Consider the following 21,640-nt stretch of genomic DNA (forward strand, 5'->3'; position numbering starts at 1 on the left):
AGGGCCTGAATCTGATCCCTGGAACGTACACGGTGGAAGGAGAGACTGATTCCTACAAGTTCTCCTCTGACCTCTATACGTGTGACAAGGCCTTTGTATGTATGCATGTGTACATACACACACACACACACACACACACACACACACATACACACACACAGTAAATGTGAAAAAGGTAAATTAATTAAACAATGCTCATTTGTGTTCTAGGTTTTTGGGAGAAGAGCTCACAGGGTAATAAGAGAAAAAAGGCTTAGGACCACCAGCCCCAGTGGAGAATTTGGCCCACAGTGCCCTGTCTTCTATTGCATGTAGCCCTAACTCTCCTGGAAACACCAGGTGAGAGAGCAACACCAGAGAGAACACAGCAACTGTTCTTCTCAGGACAGTATCTGTGGGGACTTGAAGTGGGACCCACCTTGTCCATCATAACCAAATACATCCAAGGTCCAGGCAATAGCATAGATCATTCCAAAGCATAGGATGGTATCCAGTTAGCTGTCGCTCATGTGCATTTGACACTTTAACTTGAATATAGACACAAGGGACACCGATTTTGCTCAACAAGCATATCACCCAACTCCAGAGCTAGTGCTAAGAAATGAAGGAAGGGACGGGCACGAGAGAGGGAAAGGTAACTGAGGCAGCTAGTCCGTCCACTCTGAGGACAGTGCGTGGAGAAGCAAAGCCCATAAGAGCTGTCACCAGGCAATCTCTCACATAAGCAACATTTCCCATCTCCTATTTTCTCAGCTCCTTTTCTCTACAGTTATGAAAAGCTGTAGCTTTGAGCTCTGCGCTGCCTCTTGCTGCTCCGTAATTATCACACCATCTCTCCAATGTGAGGAGTCCGGGTTGGATACATGCTGCAGTGTTAAATGGTCCTTTCATAAAGTTTTATTTATTTGAGGGTTACTCATCCACAAACCACCAAAACGCCTTAGACTTCCCAGCAAATTGGCCTACAAACAAAACCTTAAGTATTTCTTGCACACTGGTTCCACTGCATGGTTCAGATTTTTGGATCAGACAATCAAGTGACTGTCATGAGAAAAGCCATAATCCAGCCACAAACAACCAATGGCTGTCATTATTTTTGTCTGTGTATGTTTTGTTGTTGTTGTTGTTGTTTACCTAAAGCTGGTTCAAAGTTGGATGTTGGGACAAATGCCTGCAGTCCTAGCACTTGGCAGGAAGAGGGGGAGGGAAAGGAGGAGGAGCAGAAGGGAAGAGGCAGGGGTGAGCCAAGCGGGTCTGCACACAGCCAGATCCAGAACTGCTATCCTTGCTGGAGAATACAGAACATGACATCAAAGAACGGAAACCCTGAAGTCTGAATATTTTTTCTATGCTTACGCTTCAGAGATTTCCATGTGCTTACAATGACTGTGTATTTGAGTCTGGGCTCTGCCACTTGCTAGCAATCACCGTTAGCAATCATTTTACATCTGTGAGCTCCAGGTTTCTCAAAGGTCTAATTTTCCTACTTTGCAAAGTCACTGCAAAGATTTTTAAGCCCCAGCAACAATCTACGGGAAGAATGCAGTACGTTCGCTGGCTCAGGGAAAGCTGTCAGGGACAGTTAAACAATCTGTACTATTACGGTGGTGAATGCTACACTGGAGGCTAGTGCAGCAGGCTCAGGTCCAGGAGTGGAGGGTACAATGTTAGTGACCCCACTGTGGAAGGACGTCCTGAAAGATGTCCCCTGAAGTACACATACACATGCATACACACGCATGCGAGGGGGGGGGAGAAAAACAGAGAGAGAGAGAGAGAGAGAGAGAGAGAGAGAGACAGAGAGACAGAGAGACAGAGAGACAGAGAGAGAGAGAACTTGTCTTTGCTGGGCTTAGGGAAAACCAGGATATACTTCAACTGGCGTGACTGAGGACAGTCCAGCACAGTGAGAAAACACGCTCTAGAAGCCACTCCAGAGGCTCACTTACACTCACTTACAGGATCTGAGCAAGTTGCTTAGTTCATAGAGATGCCCTTTCTTGGGCTGAAACAGCAACAGTGGTCCTTCAAAGCACTTCATGGGAATCTTGTGAAGGCCAAAGGAAGTGGGCTAACTCATCTGGCAGCAGTATGAACGAACGCTCACTCTAGGACTATTCCAGGAGCCCCAACCCCCTTAGCTACTGAAAGAAGTCTAAACAGAGCTCGGTGTGTGTGTGCGTGTGTGTGTGTGTGTGTGTGTGTGTGTGTGTGTGTGTGTGTGTGTGTGTGTTCGTTCGTGTTCTTTAATAGCATGGAGAGCCTAGTGCCATTAAAGCAGTAATAGTCCTCCCCACTGTAGCTTTTAAAAACCAAGTTCTGGCTACTGAACACTGCTCCAGCTATAGGACACACATAAAGTGAAACATGTGCTTATTCATCTCCAGTCCCCCGGGCCCCATGTCCTCTCATGTCCCCTCCCCAGGGGAGAAGGCCCTGCATCAGGCCCTCTGTAGATCCTGTGTTGATGAAATGGGATTACCCCATACATACTGTTTGTCCATTCAACAATTCCCGTCTCTTTCCATATCAACACATGGGCTCCAAGTTTGTTCTTTGAAGGTGATGCTTCATACTTCAAAACGTGGACACATTATCGTTTACTGGTCCACTCTACAGAAGCATTTTGCTTACATTTATTTTTTTACTACCAAAAAAAAAAATTATCCTACCACGCACACCTTGTTTCAACAAGGGCATCCAATGCTTCTGGAGCAGAGTTTCCAAGAGAGATCTGCTGAGTCAGAGGTGCTACACAGCTTCCCTGTTACTAAGAATGACTGAATTGTCCTCTAACAAGGACACTGCACTGCACTGTCATGACTTACTGTACATTTTACCAGTAATCATCTCTAAAATAGGAACAAAAGCACAGTCATGTGGGGGGGGGGGAATTACAATTATTTCCATGTTGGAAAATGGCACACATTTGTGTGTATGTGTGTGTGCGTGTATGTGTGTGTGTGTGTGTGTGTGTGTGTGTGTGTGTATACACATGCATGGAGGTCAGACCCCAGCCTCACCTATTGGTTTTCATCTTCTAGCTTGCTTGAGACAAGGTCTTTTTGTTGTTTTCTGTCTACATCAGGCTAGCTGGCCCCATGAGTGTCTAGATTCTTCTGTCTGTGTCTCCTGTCTTGCCACAGGACAGCCCTGGGTTCCAGATATGTGAACATCTTTTGCACGGGCTCTGGGGACTGGCACTCAAGTTCTCACAATGGCACAATGAACATTCTATCCACTGAGCAATCTCCTTAGCCCATGGCCCCATTTTCAAAAAAGGGTTAGACCACGATTCCAAACCTTGGCTTTCCCCTTCTCAGCACCCGAGGCCTTATGCTACTTCTAAACTAGCACCAGGACTTCTCCTACAATGTGTGAAGGCAAAGCAGGTTCCAGCACACCCCAGCCTTGTCCATCAAAGCCAGTGGAGAGCAGAATCCATGGCAGAAGTGCCCCTGACATCACCTGGCAGGGCAGCCAAACGCCAGTGACACAGGACCACTCCACACACTACTCAGGAGACCTTTACTCTGCTGCTCCGTTCCACAGCACTAAAGGATTACAACCTCTTCCTCAACCTCATCGGTCTACAGGTAGTTTACACGTTTCATTTTGCCCTGCACTATTACCACAAGGAGAAGAGCAGATAAAGGTCATGTTGGTAATTAAAGCTATATTGTAGAGATATGCACACCCAAGATATGATTAAATAAGAAAATATTACTCAGTTCAGTACTATCATTAAACTTGCATTAATTTATAAATATTTAAATGTACCATATGATGACCGTAAATAACCTGGTTTTGTCAGTTTTGAAAGTAATGCAACCCATAAAGCATGTGGACTATCGCTGCAGAACGGGGGAGCGGGGGAGGGGTGCGAGCCAGACTCACATTCAAACGCTGTCGTCGTGGCTTCAGGCAGAACCTGGCCTATCACATCCTAAACAAAGAAAGAATAAAAAAGCACCATTAGCCATCATCTTTACTGCCAACATGTGGCAAGTCCAAGAGGAAATAGGGGAACCTGGGACGGAGTTTTGAAATGCAGGCACAAACTATAGAAAAATGTCTTACAATCACACTTAGCCTAGGAAGTTAAATCTCTATTCCAAGGAGGAAAAGGGTTAGACAACCTTCATATTTTGTTAAAGGCCATCTTTCATTCTCAGTTCAACAGTGCACATCACTACATAATTACATACACACACACAGACACACACACACACAGACACACACACACACACAGACACACACACACAGTTTCTTTTTTCTTTTCTTTTCTTTTTTTTTTTTTTTTTTTTTTTGGTTTTTCAAGACAGGGTTTCTCTGTGTAGCGTTGTCTGACCTGGACTCACTGTGTAGACCAGGCTGGCCTCAAACTCACAGTGATCTGCCTGCCTCTGCCTCCCAAGTGCTGGGATTAAAGGCGTGCGCCACCACCGCCCAGCTCACACAGTTTCTTGTACTGGAGACAGGGAGCAAGGGGGAAGCAGCTTAGGTTCGGACCTTCACTATTAGATGTATAACCTGGGAAAAATATTTACTTAACCACTCTGAGCCTTATTCTGATTATTTTCTTTTTCAGAATGGATCCAGTGACACTGAAAGGGTAATGTGAAAACCAAACACTGTAATAACCATAAGCTTGAGACCTGGCACATTACAGACATTCAATAAATGTGGTTCCTGATCTGTAAAGACGACATGGTGCCTTGGTCCCATTGTAGCAGTTTTAGCAAGCAAGTTAGTTTCTGTGATAATATGCAGCTAAGGATAATAAACCAGGTCTCATCAACCTTTACTCCTAAGCAATGAAAACAATATTTAATGTTGCTGGGATACAAGTTAATTTAGGGGAAAAGCTGGAAGGTGTATATAATCTGATATCAATATGCAAATGAGTCTCTAAAGTTGAAAACACTAAAAGAGTAGTCTTCAGGGGCAGCTGAATAGAAGAGGCACAGAGCACCTAAGTTTGGGAAAGAGGCCCTCCATCACATCCAATGCCACCGCGAAAGCCTTGCAGACCTCATTTCTCCCCAGGAGCTCTGCTACGACGGCCCTCCCAGGCCGAGGCTGTGCCAGAACCGGCACCAAGCAAGCCAGCTGACAAAGCCGGCTGGCGGTGCTTCTCAACGGGGAGCCCACAGCCCTTCCAAAGCAGGGCACTTAGCAGAGTGCAGGCTGCAACTTCCTTCTAAAGGCAATTCTTTAGAGCATTTGCTGCAGTGCCAATTTGCATAATTGTCTTGGTGTTTCTTTTTTCTACTTTTTTTTTTTCAAAAAAATAAATCTGCATAAAAAATTGATGAGAGAGAAACACTATCCTGGGTAGCCTTTGTTCACTAGTCAAAAAAGAAGTGATGCTTTCTCTGACTCTAGTCTGTTTGTTTGTTTGTTTCTCAAGACAGGGTTTTTCTGTGTAGCCTTGGCTGTCCTGGAACTCATTCTGTAGACCAGGCTGGCCTCAAACTTACAGAAATCCACCTGCCTCTGCCACCCAAGTGCTGGGATTACAGGTGTCTGCCTCCACCACCAGGCCTCTGACTCTAGTCTTAGCAAATGAAACATCAACATTGTGAGGAAGCTAGGAAACACAATTTTAGGGTTAGGAAATTCATAGGTAGCGAGGGTTTGTTAGCAGGGAGCTATACACTGACTACCGAATTCAATATACAGGCAATCCAGAGGAAAGGATGGAGCATGAGCCTTGTCAGGGTGCCAGGACTGTGTCCCCAGCCTCTCTATTGGCCATTTTTAAGCAGGGTATATTTAATGGCTTTATGTATATTTCCAAGGGAATTTCTGCTATCTTCGAAAAAGTAACACTTTCTTTACCTATGGAATTTTTCAAAAGAAAACGTAAACTGACACATCTCGATGGTGATTGTTTCTTGATTTTTTTTTTCCCCTTCCTCTCACTAAGGCAGACAAAATTCTAACAGAAGAGAAATAAAAGTGTCTCTCCAGCATGCCACGAGCTTTGTAAGTAAGTGCAGGCTAAGACTGGGCTATTGACTTCAGCAAGGCTAAAGTTTGGTCTCTGAGGTAAGATGGGAAACTGGGTGCACTTCTAATAACAAAAAGATGCTGCTGGCAAACAGTGTTTGCTTACTGTGATTGTAACGGTGCCTGTCAACCAGACAGGACAAACCTCTAAACATGTCTGTAACAGGAGCTTCCATACTGTGTTAACTGAGGTGGAAGGCACACCTTAAACACGCAGGACACCATTCTGTGGGCATGAGCTGAGCACTGTCAACTGTTCTAGGCTTCCTGACAGCAGACGCAATGTGACCAGCTGCCTCCTGCTCAACCCTCAAACTGTGAGTTGAAAGGGCAACCTTTCTTCCCTGAGTGGCTTTTGTTGGGAATCTTATCACAACAACAGGGAAAATAACTAACACTCAGAAGGAAGAATCATGGGTTCAGGTTGGACACAAATGTCGAAAATTAGGACCAGGCAGAAGTGGGACTTCAGGAGAGGATGGGAAGAGGAAGGGGAGTCTGACGCCCTGCCTCTCAAGATTCAGTCCAGCTGGAGACTGTCTCCAGGGATGAGGAGGAAGGAGGGTGAGGAGAAACAGAGAGCCCTGTGTCACGGCTCTTGGTTTTAGTAGCTCCTGGAGATACGGACCAGAAGCAAGCGCAGAGCGGACAAGATGCGTGCCCTGCACAGCGCCCGCCATTTGGAAAAGTAGCTACTGCACTTTTCAACTCTGATTGAGTCTCAGATACTTGATCCCTCTGCTCCTCAGCGACTGAAACCTGCTCTGGCTTCTGTTAGCATTTGACAAAAACTAGCTCCATGGCTCTGCAGGGCTCCTCCCCTTCCAGGGTAGGGTACGCTTCCTCATCTGAAAACAGGGAAGTGTGAGAAAGGGTCAGGCCAGACAAAGGGACCATCCAGGTTTCACGTGGCCTTAAAGCTCAAGGCTCTAAGTCAGAGGTGCTGACTTCTTTGGGGTTTTGTCTTTTCTTGGTGGAAGAGACGACGAAGTGACATGGGAGAGCAGATAACAAGGGCCTTAGGTGACACCCTGCCAGTCTTGCCATGAGACAGCACCTGGACAGAACCAGTTCTAAATTCTTTACCCGCTCTTCATGACAAATGTGCTTCAGATGATCTTATGAGCAAAATGTCCCAACACACGGCTCTGGGCCCTAGGAGTGGGGCCACCGGTGCAATGCCTACTGCAGGACATAAGCCGGGGATCTCCTAGGGTCCTCAGGAAGCAGAGGGCCAGATCCTGTCCCTTTTATAGCATTTATAGTGCACTTTCTACATGCTTAATTGTCACAAGGCTTGATGCAGGTGTCCCTAGTTAGACATAAGGAAACTGAGGCTCAGAGAGACAGGGGGGGGGGGGGAGTGACTTGCCTGACTCAGGACCTAGTGCTCACCCATCACTCAGGAAGTTCCAGGTTATCCTTCATAAAGCAGGAGCTTTAGATCAGACTGCACAACATGACACACCCTGCCTCAAAACGGAAGCTAGTCACCTGCACAGATTATAACTGTACTCACCTATTTTTCAAAGGTATATGTTCTTTTTAAATTTTTTTAGTGTGTGTGTGTGTGTATGTGTGTGTGTGCGCGTGCATGCATGTGTGTAGTAAATATGGACACTCGTATGCCATGGCCGCATGTGTGGAAATCAGAAGACAACTTTCAGGAGCTGGATCTACTATGGGCTCCATGGACTGACCTCGGGCTGCAGGCTCACACAGCAAACACTTCTAAGCACTTCTAAGGCCATCTCACTGGCCTCTCCTGCTGCCTTGCGTTTCATCCATAAACAAATCTCAGGGTTCTGTGAAGCAACAGAAACAGAGCTCTCTTTCTCCTCCAGGAGTTTTAGCTTCTAGAAGAACAGACAGGCAGATAAGCCTGACTGAATGCACACTTTGCCACAAGAATGGACACAGGAATACCAATGTAGCCACCGGCCAACATTAACACGGCAAAGAGTGAGGCTTGATGGGGAAGGATGGGTGAGAGTCGGCCGGATAAAGAAAAAGGCAACGTGGAGGCACGGCCTGCGTATCTGGGAGAACTGACAATAATGCTATATCACTGGGACACAGGATGCTCAGGAGGGTGTGGCAAGAGAAGAAATAGGTGCCAGGCCAATCAAGGCTGGCCTGAAGATAGCGATGAGGACTCAGTGGGCTTTTGAGGAAAGGAGGTCATCAGTGTGCATGTTGTGACGAGCACTATATGCAGAGAAAGGATGGCATTCAGCGTCAAAGGCTACAGGCTGCTAGCTCACTACTCTTGCCCTAGGCATCTGAAAGCCTGGACGCCATGGGTGGTCACTGGCATCTACCTCTCAAAATGAAAGTATAGATACCACACTTTTTTTTTCCAGCAACCCAAGACAGTAAAAAAAAAAAAAAGTTCTCTTCCTCCCCTCCCCCCCCCCCCCCCGCCCCGGCTCTAGCCCTGTGGTTAATTTAGAAATATGGTCTAATAAATGTTTATTATTAGCATAATAATTATTATTACAGTGGTATTTTCTAACCCACTACCAATCAGTGAAAACCCAGACACTTGTTATATTTTAAAATAGCCTACTTTACCCGGGCAGGGCAAATGGGATAGGCGTGGTTAAGGTTCCCCGGGATTTTGGGAGAGAGATGGAGGAGGAAGAGGGCTGCACCATGGGTTTATGTGGAGGAAGAAGCACATGGCCGGCATGGATGGTGGATTCAGCCCAGATGAAGAGCATTAGCAAGTATTTGGAATTATGGATGGGAGGTAGGTCAGTAGAAATTATTAGGAGCAGATGGCATGGGATTGGGGCAGGGTATGGGATCCCTGGCCCAATACAGGAAGTAGTTTAGGGGATTAAAATCTCTTCTGCCCCAGATGTGTTGGCTTTTTTATTGATCAAACAGGAACAAAGTTTGAGGCAAAGATACAAACATTTTGGGGATATGCAGGTGTGCTCATTTGAGCAGCAACCAGACCAACCCCCAACCCTTCCCCCAAAACAATGCCACTTGGTCTCCTCTTACAATACTGGTGAATCAGACCGCACATCTGCCTGTTAGAACATTCTTCCCAGTACACTCAATTCTTTTGCCAAGTATATAAAGAGATTGTAATGTACCCTCTTAATATCCAATAACTAAAAAGATGCGCATGGGTTGCAGTGTGGGGGCAACCATAGTAAAGAAAAGTTTGGGGGTCAGGGAGATGGCTCAGCTGGCAAAGTGTTTACCCTACAAACATGAGGCCCTAAGACTGATCCCCAGACCCACGTTTAAAAAAAAAAGCCAGGTGGTGGGGGCTGGAGAGATGGCCCCAGTATGGTAGTGCGTGTGCTTGTAATCTCAGCACTGGGGCACTGAAATGAGCCAATCCCCAGGGCTTGCTGCCCCCCAAGCCTGTCTCAAAACACAAGGTGGACGGCACCTGAGAACACCTGAGGTTGATCTCTGGTCTCCACAAGCATGCACACACATACAAACACATATTAAGTAGGAAAGCTGGAGTTTGGGCACTGATTCTCAACATCAGAAGCAACAGTCCTGGGGAGGTTTCTTACTTTTCACTCTCCACTCAGTGCACACATGCACGCGCACACACACGCGATTCTATATAATATATATTATACATGGACTCAAGGGGCCACTATATTAACCTTCATAATTTTGTGGGAAATATAATCTGAGTATCCCAAGACAATGTACCGTTGATTCTAAGACGCACATTTCCCCTCAACGCTCAATATCTCTAAAAACGAGCTGGTTTTCCCACGGGACAATGTGCCGTAGTTTTAACAGGCAGTATTTTTTCCCTTATTGATAGCTAAGTTTATGTCTTTCAATCAATGACATCTAAGGTTTGCTTATGCATTGTAAATTAAGGTCGCCTTACCCAGGTCACAAGTTCAGAGAACTTAGCAGTGACAAGGCTAGAATGTGCACAAATACTTGTTTCCCAAATACCTGAGAAAACAAAAAAAATCTGTTTTTCAAACTCGGCTTTTTATATCCCAATTTGTTTGCACTGGTAAGTCCCAGGCCAGACTGTGAGCTTCCTGAGGGCAGGGGTTCACTCGGATACGTCCGTTTCCCCAGAGCCCTGCGCATTTACCAGTTTTCAGCGATCACAATTACTGTGGTTCAAACAAGTAAGTTGATGCCACCAGAGGCCAGCTCAGGCCACTCGTGGTCAAGATGCTGCCTATCCAGGTCGGTAAGCCCCAATGCTGGGATTTGGCCACCAAAATTACCACTCACCAGCACATCCCTGAAGAGTAACTGTGGCCCGGAGTGCACAGTCCAGTCCACCGCACCACTGTTTGGAATCTTGATCCGAATCACCAGCACCTGGTTCTCCATGGCATGGAAGGGGCCAAGGGGCAGCCACAGCATTACAGGTTAGAGGGTCTCACATCCTGGGGCAAGGGGTACCGACTGGCCTCTACTCAGGAGGAGCCCCAAGAAGTGACAAGGGGAACAAGGGACAGAAGCCAGACGGAGGGGGGAGGGGGCTGGGGGGGGGCAGGAAGGTGGGAAAAATGAAGAGAACTGATCAGGAAGGAGCTCGCAGGCCCCGAACCAGGCCCAGGTCGTGTAGAGAGTTTGAGAGTGTCTTGGGGAGAGCATGCACTGGGGAAAGGGTATGGGCCAAGAGGAATTAGCAGAGAGCGGAAGATGCTGGAGTTACAAAAGTGGACAAAACAGAGCCCACAAGCATTTTGTAGTCCCTGTGAGTAAGAGAAGAGAGAAGAGCAACGGCCCGGTTTAGGGGAGGTACAGCGGCTAATACCCTGTCTTCCAGAGTGGCTCGGTGGGCAAGGGGAAGGTGGCGGGGCGCCGCGGGCTGGGTCGGGTCTGTTACGGGGGAGCACCGGTGCGGCTTCCCTCCACCAGGCAGGGCCCAGGGTCGCGAGGTCAGGGGGCGGGCCCGGACCTCAGCCGGAACCGTAGGGCGCTGCGCGTGCGGGCTCGGCCAACCGAGGCCCGCGTCCCGGAGGCGGAGGCGGCGGCGAGTGGATGATGAGGAAGGCGGCCGCTAGAACGCTGTTACTCCGGAACCAAAACTCACGGCGCCGGAACCCGGGGAGCCGACAAGTGGGACCCGCCTCCTGGGGCGCCATGTTGGAAGAGGGCAGCTCGGAGCAGAGCAGGGACCGCGTGCTATTACTAACTGACTGCCGCTTTTCCCTGCAGCGGTGAAGGCGTCTAGGAAACCCAAGAAGACACCGATCTACGGCTGGAGACTGTCAGTAAAACAATTTAAGGTTTAATCTTGCGTATGTGGCTTCAGAAAAGACGTTGAAAGACAGGAAGGATGGCAACTCCCGCGTGTACCTTTTAATATCCATGGGGTTTGTGTATCAAACCAGGCAAGACCTTAAAAAAAAAAAAAGCAAGTGTTTGTGCCGCTTCTTCCAAGTAACAGTTCCAAAATACCACCATTTTTATCCCACGTTAGAAAAGTGTGCATGAATTTTTCAGTGAGGTCCTTTACCTCAACCAGGGACCTACAGTACCAATCCCCTGCTCAAAAGCAGTAGTAAAGTAAAGAAACTCAGCGAAGAGCTTAACTGCCTGGGGACAGCTGTATTTCTGGCATCATAATATCTTATTCAACCGTTGCAAAAATATCCCGTCTGTTCCATATATTTTCAACTAAATTGCAGTGTTTATGCAGTCAATGATAGCAGGGCAGTAGCCATAAACCCTGGTTATTTTTAAATGCCTTGTTACCTCACATTTTAAAGTGCATAATCCTCTTGATCTATGATGCCTATACAAAAGAATTGCTTACAAATGACAATGTGTAGGTAGACCCTTTATGTGTAATTGAATTGTGCTATTATCTCTACCTTTTGGGGCTGATTATGCATAAACGCAGGTCGTGGGGGTGGGGGACAGTGTCCACTTCCGGAACAAACACATATGTGATTAATGTAAGAGGAGGAAAAATTAAATGTTGATCATGTTCAGCATAATACCAAAACTTGTTCCGCTATTTTCTCCACCTGGGCTTCCCCCCCCCCGCCCCCCCCCCCCCGTTGCATTTGAAAGACCATTCATTGTAGGAGATAAAAATCGTCTTTTAGTTATTGTTCCTTAATAGCTTAGGTAGAAATTGATTTAGTGAGATTCTCCAGGTACTGTAGGACCTGCCCTTTTCTACCTGCTTTACAGTACTGAAAAATACACTATTCACTCATTTCCCATGTATTTTTTAATCTAAACTTTATTTCTATTACTCGAGAAAATTGACTGCAAAACTAGAGATTTTTCTATTAACCTGTGATTTGTTAAAATGTCTTTTTTAAAAATTCATAGTACCATGGGGAAAACTAACTCCATTTGCCAAATTTGCATATATATTCTGAAGCACTTTTTAAATATATCAATGGCAGATTCATAACTTCTCCAATATTTACAGAATAAAAATAACCCCATTTCAGGTTTTCGTAGTCTTTGTATAACATAAAATCTTAGACCATATGATTTGAGCAAAGATTTCACAGAACTCTTAACATTCCAAAAGTATATTTTTATCAAGTAGAATAAACATTACTGTTCAGGCTGGGCCATGGGGGCGCACACCTTTAATCCCAGAACCTGGAGGCAAAGGCAGGAGGATCTCTGTGAGTTCTAGGCTAGCCTGGTCTACAAAGTAAGTCCAGGACAGCCAAGGCTACACAGAGAAATCCTGCCTAAAAATACAAAAAAAGGGGCAAGGGGGGGACTGGCTTCTCAATTAATAATGATAGAAAGTTTCTAACTGAGCTATTCTGATGGAAGAAACACAAAAATGAGTAAAATATATCAGATGGTGGTAAAAGCTAGGAGAAAAATGAACCAGGAGGGACTATAGGGGTGGGGGTTGGGGGTGGGGTGTGTTAACATTAAGGGAGATGACTTGATTCTGCCCTGGTGAATCCTGCTACTGGTGACCTTAACCTAAAAGAAAGCATTTCTGAAGGTGTTGTGTGGTTTGTATGAAAGTAACCCCCATAAGCTCATAGGGAGTGGCACTCTTGGGAGATGTGTCCTTGTTGGAGGAAGTGTGTCATTGGGAGTGGACTTTGGGGTTATAAAAGCCCAAGCCAGGCCCAGTGTTGCTCTCCTTTCCTGCTGCCTGCTCATCTGGATGTAGAACTCTCAGCTCCTCTCCAGCACCATGCCTGCCTGTCTGCACGCCGCCATGCTTCCCACCGTGATGATAACAGACTGAACCTCTGAGCCTGTAAGCCAGCCCCAATTAAATCCTTTATAAGGGTTCCACTAAGTAATGGCTTCCCACTTCCCCTAGCATTAGCTTTCTGGTTTTGACTTTGAACTACTTTAGAAACCTCATGCAAATGGAGTCAGACCATATCTTCTGTTTCTAGTTTATTTCACTTAGAGCACTGCCTTCAAGGTTCATCTCTATTGTAACGTTGTACCAAAGTTCCTTCATTTGCAGGGCCAAAGATAAGTCCTTTGAGTTTGCAGTATGTTCATTCGTTTATCTGCCAATAGAATTTTAGATTGCTTCCATCTTCTGACTGTTTTGAGTAACGCTGCTATGACTATTGGTGTAAAAAAAAAATCTATTACAGGGCTGGATGTGTAGCTCAGTGGTGCAGGGTACGCTTCCCACATGTTAGGTCCTAGGTTTGATCCCTACCATGGTCAATAATAAGTAATAATTGTCACCATCATCATAATAAACACTACTGCTAAAGACTACTTTTGACTCTTTCAGTATCTCATTAGATTTTTTGTTACTGTAATGAAATGCCTAAAGCATGTTAATTTTTAGGTATTTTGTATTTTTTTATTGGACATAATTTTTCATACAATATAGTCTAATATTTTAGGTTTCCCCTCCCCTAACTCCTCCCAAATCATCTCCACCACCCAATCTTACTCTTTTTCTCTTTAGAAAAAACAAGGAAGGCAAACAAAGAAGCAATCAAACCATAATTTTTTTAAAGCAAAGAAAAATAACAAGAAACACAGAAGCACACAAAAGAAAAACCCATAAAAAACCCACAAAATCAGAAACCATAATACACAAACGAAAGACCAGGAAGACAAAAATGCCCAAACAAAGCAGCGTGCGACAAAAGTCTACAAAAATAGCATTGAGTTCATTTTGTGTTGGCCATTTACTTCTGGGCATGGAGCCTGCCCTTAAGTACGGTTATATACCCAGTGAGACTCCACTGGAGAAAACTAATCTTTCCTTTGCAAGTGGGTGTCAATTGGAAAGAAATTCTTGGTTAGAGATAGGAGCTTATGTCCACACACCCCCTTTCAGCACTAGTAACTTTATAAAGATATTTATTTAGCATATAGTATTGGAGGTTGGTGTTAACATCGGTTAAGCTCTGGTGATGTCATTTAAGCATGCGTGTACATGCACATGCACACACACACACACACACACACACACACACACACACACACACACACACAGAAGCCAGAATTTATCATCAAGTGCCTCTCCAATTTGAGACAGGGTACCTCACCCAACCTAGAGTTCACCTATTCAGCTAAGGTTCCTGACAGAGAGCCCCAGGCTCCCTCCTGCCCTTTTCTCAGAACTGAATTATAGGTACAAGGCCTTTTATGATTGCTGGGATTGAGGCATCTCTGAAGAGCCTACCCACTTCTGAACTTTTGATCTCCACAGAGCCTACCCACTTCTGAACTTTGACCCTCATGTCTACTCTTCCTTCTCATGCACACACCAGTGTCCTGCATGCTTCTTGAACATGCCAGACATGGCACCCCAGGGCTGTGGCACTCTTCACTCCCGTTGCTTGGAGTCCTCTTAACCCTTGGTGTGTATGTCACCTACATTGGCTCCTTCATTACATTCTGTAGGTCTTGCTTTTAGGAAGCTGTGGGATTATCTGAAGGCCTGTGAAGACTTGGAGTTGATGTGGAAACAACCCCTGTTCTTCAGCCTTACTCAGTGAGGTAGCATCTCTCAATGGAACGTAAAGCTGGCTGGTGTGGTCAGCCTTGCTAACCACGGTGCCCTGGGGATCCCTGGTCTGTCTCTGCCTTTGCAGGCTGGGATCACAGGTGGGCTGCCACTCCCCCAGCATTCGGGTGAGTACTGGGATTAACTCCAGTCCCCAAGCTTGTACAGCAAGTGCTTAACCATTGAGCCATCGCCTCACCTCAAACAAACATCTTCTTTATCTTGATTGCTGTTTGTTTGTTTAGGAAGAATATGAAGAGATATGAAAAAAAATGAACAGAGACCAAAACTGTAAGAGGCAACTGTGTTCTTATCTATTTTGATAGCAGTGAAAATGAAAGGTGCAACAGTGGCATACAGGCGGGGGCTGGGATAAGAGACAGATACTCAAAGGGCAGCAGCATGTGCCAAGCACTGGGGAGTTCCGATACTCTAAAATGAATACTTGATTCATTCACAGTGCACCAGGTTTAATTTCTACGCAGTACATTTTCATTTAAGTAGAACAGGCTAGAGTTTCTAGAAAACAAGCTCTAGCATGACTCTGTCTCACTGTTAAACACTTCTGTATAATTTTCTTCATATGTAGAGGTAATAATGAAGCTCACATTTAAGTGACTTCTCAATTACCACCTGGCAGAATTACCTTGTGCGTCATAAGACAAGTAGGAAGTTGTGGCCAACAATGTGGACTCCAGAACCCAGTCTGACCTTGGGCAAGACTTCTAGGTTTCCACAGGTGAAAGATGAGCTGATGCGAACTAAATATCAGGAAGAAACGCAGTGCACAGTGCTTAGGTCGTAGAGTGGTTTGATTAAGTGAGTTAGTAGGTGTAAAAGTCCTTAGACACGTCTTTGAAATGAGTACATTCTTTATGTTAGAGAAACTCCTTATTACACAGCAAAGACTTGCTAAAGCTCAGAGAGCTGAAATTACTCTTTATCTAACTGGTAATGGGTGAGAAATAATGTAAGCCATGTCCATTAAAATGGGGCTCTTGGTATTATGGGTATATAAATAATCAAACTAAATATGGTCATGGAAATCAGACAGAGGCATAGGGACTTCCAAATCACCTATGTAATCCATTGTCCCACTCAAGAGTTCTTCACCGGCTTCCTAAGAAGTTATGATGTAGCCTCCGAACACGAACAGAAAACTGACTGCCTTCTTAGAGATGATTGTTAATTTAACAACTCAATCAAAATATTACTTCTGTTTTAAAAGAGTAAGGCTGAGTGGGTATAGCTCAGTGGTATCATGCTTGCTTGTCTTGTACTAGGACCTGGGTCCCATGCTCCAATGATGATGATGATGGTGGTGGTGGTGGTGATGATGGTGATGATGATGATGATGATGATGATGACGATGATGATGATGAAATGATAATGTAAAATAAAATAACGAGTCTAGCTGATTCTAGTGCTTCTGTTTCATTTCTGTACATTATCTAAATTTGACTTTACAATAGCAGTGCCCATAGTGTGGGAAAATAAAAGGCAACTTTTGAAATGCCTTAAGAGGATATTGCAACAGGATTCCAAACTTTTACTTCTCAGAAAGCATACATAATTCATTACACATAACACATGTCAAAATTTATTGCTATTCTCTTTTACTTTAATTCACTTTACATCCAGATCATAACCTCTTCCCTCCCATCATCTCGGTCCCACCCTTTCTCCCTCTTCCCCATATATCTAAGACAGATCCATATGACTCCCATGAAAGCGTCCTCTTCTTACTGCTAGTAAAAGCAAAGGCTCCCTGTCTTTGCAGTCTTCAGTCACATGTTCATTCAACTTATAGCATTCATTCTATAATAAATCTTGCAAACAAAAATTACCAACACATGGCTCTCAGCCTGTTCTGTGAGGAGGCAGTCTCTTAGTCTGACTTCTCTGTGTAGACTCAGAACTACGAGACTTTGTTGGCAAACAAAGGTATTAAGATTGATCTTCAGCTTTGCCAGGGTTAAGTATTTGTTGGATGCATGAATGGCTGTCGATTTTCAAATGTCATCTAAAGTTAGTGACACTCCGGGGCTAGAGAGATGGCTGCTCTTAAAGAGGATCTGGGTTAAATTTATAGAGCCCACATAATGGCTCACAGTTATCTGTAACTCCAGTTCCAGGGGATTTGATACCCTCTTTTGGCCTCTGTGGGCACCAGGTATGCATGTGATACAAAGACATACATGTGAGCAAAACACTAGATAGAAAATAAAAATAAATAATTTTTAAATTGGTGATACTACTTATGTGTGTGTTGTTAGGATTGAATGTGAGGCCTTACACACGTTCAAGGCAAATGATCTAAAACTGAGGTAGCCTAGATTTATATTCAGACGTCTAAATCCTTGGCTACTTCATTTTGTAAATTTGGAAGCTCAAAAACAAAGTTTGGTATCTCATTGGGGGTATAGTGGTAGGCACTGCTGCCTGGCAAGAAAGTAGAATTTTGTTCTTCATCTTTCAGTGGTGCCTGTAATACAATGTGTAAAAAACACTTTGAAGATAATATACTCTCATAAATTATTTTCGTCCAGTTCTTAAGCATCTAACATTTAAAAAATAGAAACAGTCGCTCTCATTAAATATGATTTTGTGCTTTTGTGTACTTGAGAAATATTCATTATTTTGTATGTTTTTATTCTTTAGGGTTTGGGTAGGTAGACACCTTTTAGGTAGTATTTAAATTATGTACTAATATGGAAATAAGCTAAAATGGATCACTTTGTGGCTAGCCAATTCAGCATTCTGTTCACAGGCAGATTGTTACACAAAATTACTGATATGTTCTAGCAGCAGCAGTAAAGGTTATGTCAAATAGCTGCTAAAAACTCATACTGCATGTGTTAATGATGTTACCTTAACATGCCAGCTTCCGGGGCTGCATAATTGTTTCTGCCAACCCATAAATTTTTGAGTAACAACAAAATTATTGTGATTTTTCTTACTAAATAATTCATACATTACAAAGCATGTGTGTAACAAGGCCCATGAATCACCAAAGCATATAATGATCATATATCTAATGACATATCTCTTTTCATAAGATGAATCCAAATAGATTTATGTATTTAGGTTAACTAAAAAGTACTGAGTTTATAAGGTTCATAATTCTATCATCCAGAACGGCAGAAACTCCAAACCTTGTTGTAAGAAGTCCAGTTCCTGTGATTCCTTTTTCAACATGGCAAGCTTTTGTTTGTTGAAACCCTATAGTCTAAGCTGCTTTTCATGAAGTTTTACAGCTTTTAAATTGATACTATAAATATCTCTGAAGATAAATGAATGGTATAATGGAATAGTACAGTGTTCATAAACTGTATTTAAGATGACACGAGTACAAGCAAAATAGCTATGAGCAATCCTATGTGGAACCTCGAGCCAGTATGAGCTGACATTCCTTATCCAGCAACAAGGACCTAATGACGGATGTTTCATCTGCCACCGCTCCTCATACTTCACGTGTGTCTTATATTAAGGACTCTCCAACAAAATAGATATTTTATTAATGCTACTAAAAAAAGTGGTCCCACGTGAGAGTTTTAGCTACTTAATTAAAACTAGATGTCCTAGCTAAAGTTTTGAAAATTCCAACTCTGCAATGTACAAAATAATATTAAGTTAACCACTATTTAGTTTGGAAATCTCAATGTATTTTTTTATTCTTTGACAATATCACACATGTGTACACTGTATCTTGATTATGTCTACTTTCCCTTTCCATTTCCCCCTCATCCATCCCTGTAGTGAGAATTTTGGTGTCTTTAAAAAAACACCAGGTATGTGATGTGAATATGTTTTTGTTTTAATCCAAGATGTGGGCTATGCGGCTGCTTCAGATTGTCCACGGGTTTTGCTGTTTGCTGGTTGGAGATATCCTGATGATGAAGACTGGACTTGCCCCAAGGAACTCGACATCCCTAATCAGCAGGAAGTAGTCTAAAGACATCTACACCCCTTCCCCCCCCCATACTTACATCTCCTACCTAGTGTTGGGGGGTTAGAAGGGATGGGGTGGAGAAGGGTGGGAGGTGAAAGAACCCAATAAAGTAACCAAAACGTATGGTTGCAAGTGGTGACCAGCCCAGGGGCTTAGCAGAATGGGAAAGCTGATTTCTAATGTTGTGGTGGGAGTCACAAGGAAAGAAGGGGTGCATATTCTATTTCAGGGTGCCAGCAAAAAGTTTACTGCAGCTGCTGCCACTCAGTTCTCTTCCTGTTTTGCTCCTAGAAGGGATTTTTCTATTTCTTCCCCTTCTTCTTCCTGTATTCTATCTCAGAAAAGGCTGGGAGGATGGCCGAGCAGTTTGAAAAGTTATGGGTGGAGGTGGAAGTGCTGGAAAAGCAAGTAGCACTGGAAAGGGGAGAATAAAAGGGCTCAGCCCCCCCGTAACTGAGTGAGAGAGCAGGAGCTTCCTGCAGGATGAAGTGGGGGCAGCAACCAGGTTAGAAGGCAGATCAAAGCCCCTCCTGGCACTACACACTTTTGGTTTCAAGTCCCTGAAGCCCCTGGGCAGAGCAGGGAGCCAGGTGTGGTGGTTGAGAGAAGGGGGGTCCTACAGGGTGACAGGGTTAAAGAAAAACAGCCCATTTTAAGATAAAGGGTTAATCTTGAGCCAACTGTGCTGCCAGAGAAGGGGTGGCCTGGGATTACAAAACCACCATAGTTTTCCTCAGTAATTGCACAGCACATGCCTGCTAATGGTGCTGATCATGATTATGATGAGATAATGTGGCATCCTATAGAAATGATAGATCTGAGACGGTTTAAAGAGGCTGTTACTTCCTATGGAATGCATTCCCCTATGTCAAAGGTTAAGTAATGAGATGATCTGACTTGCTGAAAGGCCCATGGCCCGCGTCACATAGCTTCCACGGGCACTGACCAAACCCAGCTGGAGTCACATAACCTCCACTGGCACTGGTCAATCCTAGTTAGGGTCATGTAGCCACAGATAGTGTTCCCCTAGAAACCTTTAAAAGAGCCTGCGAGCTCTCCCTTGGGGGCTCCACCATTTTGTATGCATGGTTGACCCCAGGATGCAGGCTGTTTCTACAGAATAAAGGCTCTTTGTTTTTATCTACTATTTGAGTCTGGGGTTCCTTCAACAATTCTTGGATCCTTACAGTAACTGGGCTACCCAAAATAGAATTATGCCCCAAGACTGGAAGAGTCTGGTAATAGCTGTGCTAGAGGCCAGTTGGCAGTTACAATGGTGAATGTGGTGGAGGGAGGAAGCCATGAATATTGAACAAGGGGAATGAATAATGTTAAAGATCTATTGCCTGATCTTTAAAAATCTTTAAAAGGGCAGTTTTCTGATTTACAAGAACAGATATGATTTAATGATACCATTATTGAACAATGTCGTTGGTAACTTTAAGAGCTTGGGACAAACTTGAGGAGCCCAGGAAAAGATCCATCTCATGGCTGGGTGGTGGTGGCAGCGCACACATTTAATCCAACACTTGGGAGGCAGAGGCAGATGGATATCTGTGAGTTTGAGGCCAGTCTGATATGCAGAGTGAGTTGCAGGACAGCCAAGACTACACAGAGGAAACTGTCTCAAAAAAAACAACAAACAAAAAAGCCATCCATCCAAACAGAAGATCTACCTCATTCACTAAGCAAAAAAGTACAAGCTGTTTAAAATAAGAGCAGCCAAGAGTTAACAGGTAATAGAAGAAAAGCCTACTGATCCAAAAGGTATTTAGTTCATTGATAATGTCTGTTTAATTTCTCACTAAACACAGTTCAATAAATGGCGTAAAACAGAAAGGGCGAAATGTAGTGAGAATTTTTGATTATTTGAAAACTCAGTTAGGTAAACATGTTTTGTTTGTTTGGTTTTGGTTTTTCAAGACAGGGTTTCTCTGTGAAGCCTTGTCTGTCCTGGACTTGCTTTGTACACCAGGCTGGCCTCAAACTCACATGGATCTGCTTTCCTCTGTCTCCCAAGTGCTGGGATTAAAGGTGTATGCTACCACACCCTGCATGTAAACATGTTTTGTTTTAATGCAAGGTGTGGCATATGGAGCTGCTTCAGTTTGTCTACAGCAGCTATGACGTGTCTTATGCTCTAGGAGAGGCGTGATCTTTGCCAGTTGCAGATAGTTTACATTTGGAATTGTGGATACTTTGCAGAGGGTATAAATGTGAGAGCCCTGAGAGGGCCTGTGGCAACTGCTCCCCTGCTGCTGCTTTTGCTGCTTGATGATTGCTTTTGCTGGATATCCTGAAAATGAACACTGCACTTGTCCCCAAGAAGCTCGATAATCCTAATCAGCAGAAAGTAGCTAAAGAAGTCTACACCCTCTTTCCATCCTGCGGCCCCCCCACATCCTTCTTTCTCTCCTATCTAGTGTTTGGAGGTTGTAAGGGATTGAGGTGGAGAAGGGTGGTAGGTAAAAGACCACAACAAAATAACCAAAATATATGGTTTCACCACCCAACATGCCCCCTTCCTCCTTTGTGTCCCATTTTACTTTTTATTTTGTCTATAAGTTACTGAGTCTACATGCCTCCTGCATTAACATGCTGTGGGGCCATCCCGTGGAACATGGGCAACCTGCCAGGGGCCATATCCTCTAGAAGAAAATTGACTCCCTTTCCCACCAGCCATTAATTACCCATAGCACCTAAGCTAGGGGTAGTGTCTTGGGAGC

General features: G+C 44.3%; 1 protein-coding gene and 1 long non-coding RNA gene across 9 annotated transcripts in view; one reads left to right on the top strand and one right to left on the bottom strand.

Annotated features, from left to right (window-relative positions):
- The window catches only part of MAP2K5 (mitogen-activated protein kinase kinase 5), a 223,792-nt gene extending 212,775 nt beyond the window's left edge, over nt 1-11,017 (bottom strand). For 4 of the 8 annotated variants that reach the window (XM_084781425.1, XM_084781423.1, XM_084781424.1 and 1 more), the window contains exons 1-2: nt 10,258-11,015; nt 3,898-3,946 (exon numbers count right to left, since the gene is read on the bottom strand). In XM_084781425.1, coding sequence (XP_084637551.1) covers nt 3,898-3,946; nt 10,258-10,392 — 184 coding nt within the window. In that variant the 5' untranslated portion in view covers nt 10,393-11,015. Of the gene's footprint in view, nt 1-3,897; nt 3,947-10,257 lie in introns of all 8 variants that reach the window. The other 4 variants (XM_084781427.1, XM_084781426.1, XM_084781421.1 and 1 more) reach the window with 3 other exon arrangements.
- A 113-nt stretch (nt 11,018-11,130) lies between these two features.
- LOC311597210 lies at nt 11,131-20,061 on the top strand. The gene is made up of 2 exons (XR_014779135.1): nt 11,131-11,245; nt 18,790-20,061. It is a non-coding gene; the product is annotated as an uncharacterized lncRNA (long non-coding RNA).
- The last annotated feature ends 1,579 nt before the right edge of the window (nt 20,062-21,640 follow it).

Source organism: Acomys minous (assembly GCF_964271855.1).
Source record: "Acomys minous genome assembly, chromosome: 5".
NCBI lineage: Eukaryota > Metazoa > Chordata > Mammalia > Rodentia > Muridae > Acomys > Acomys minous.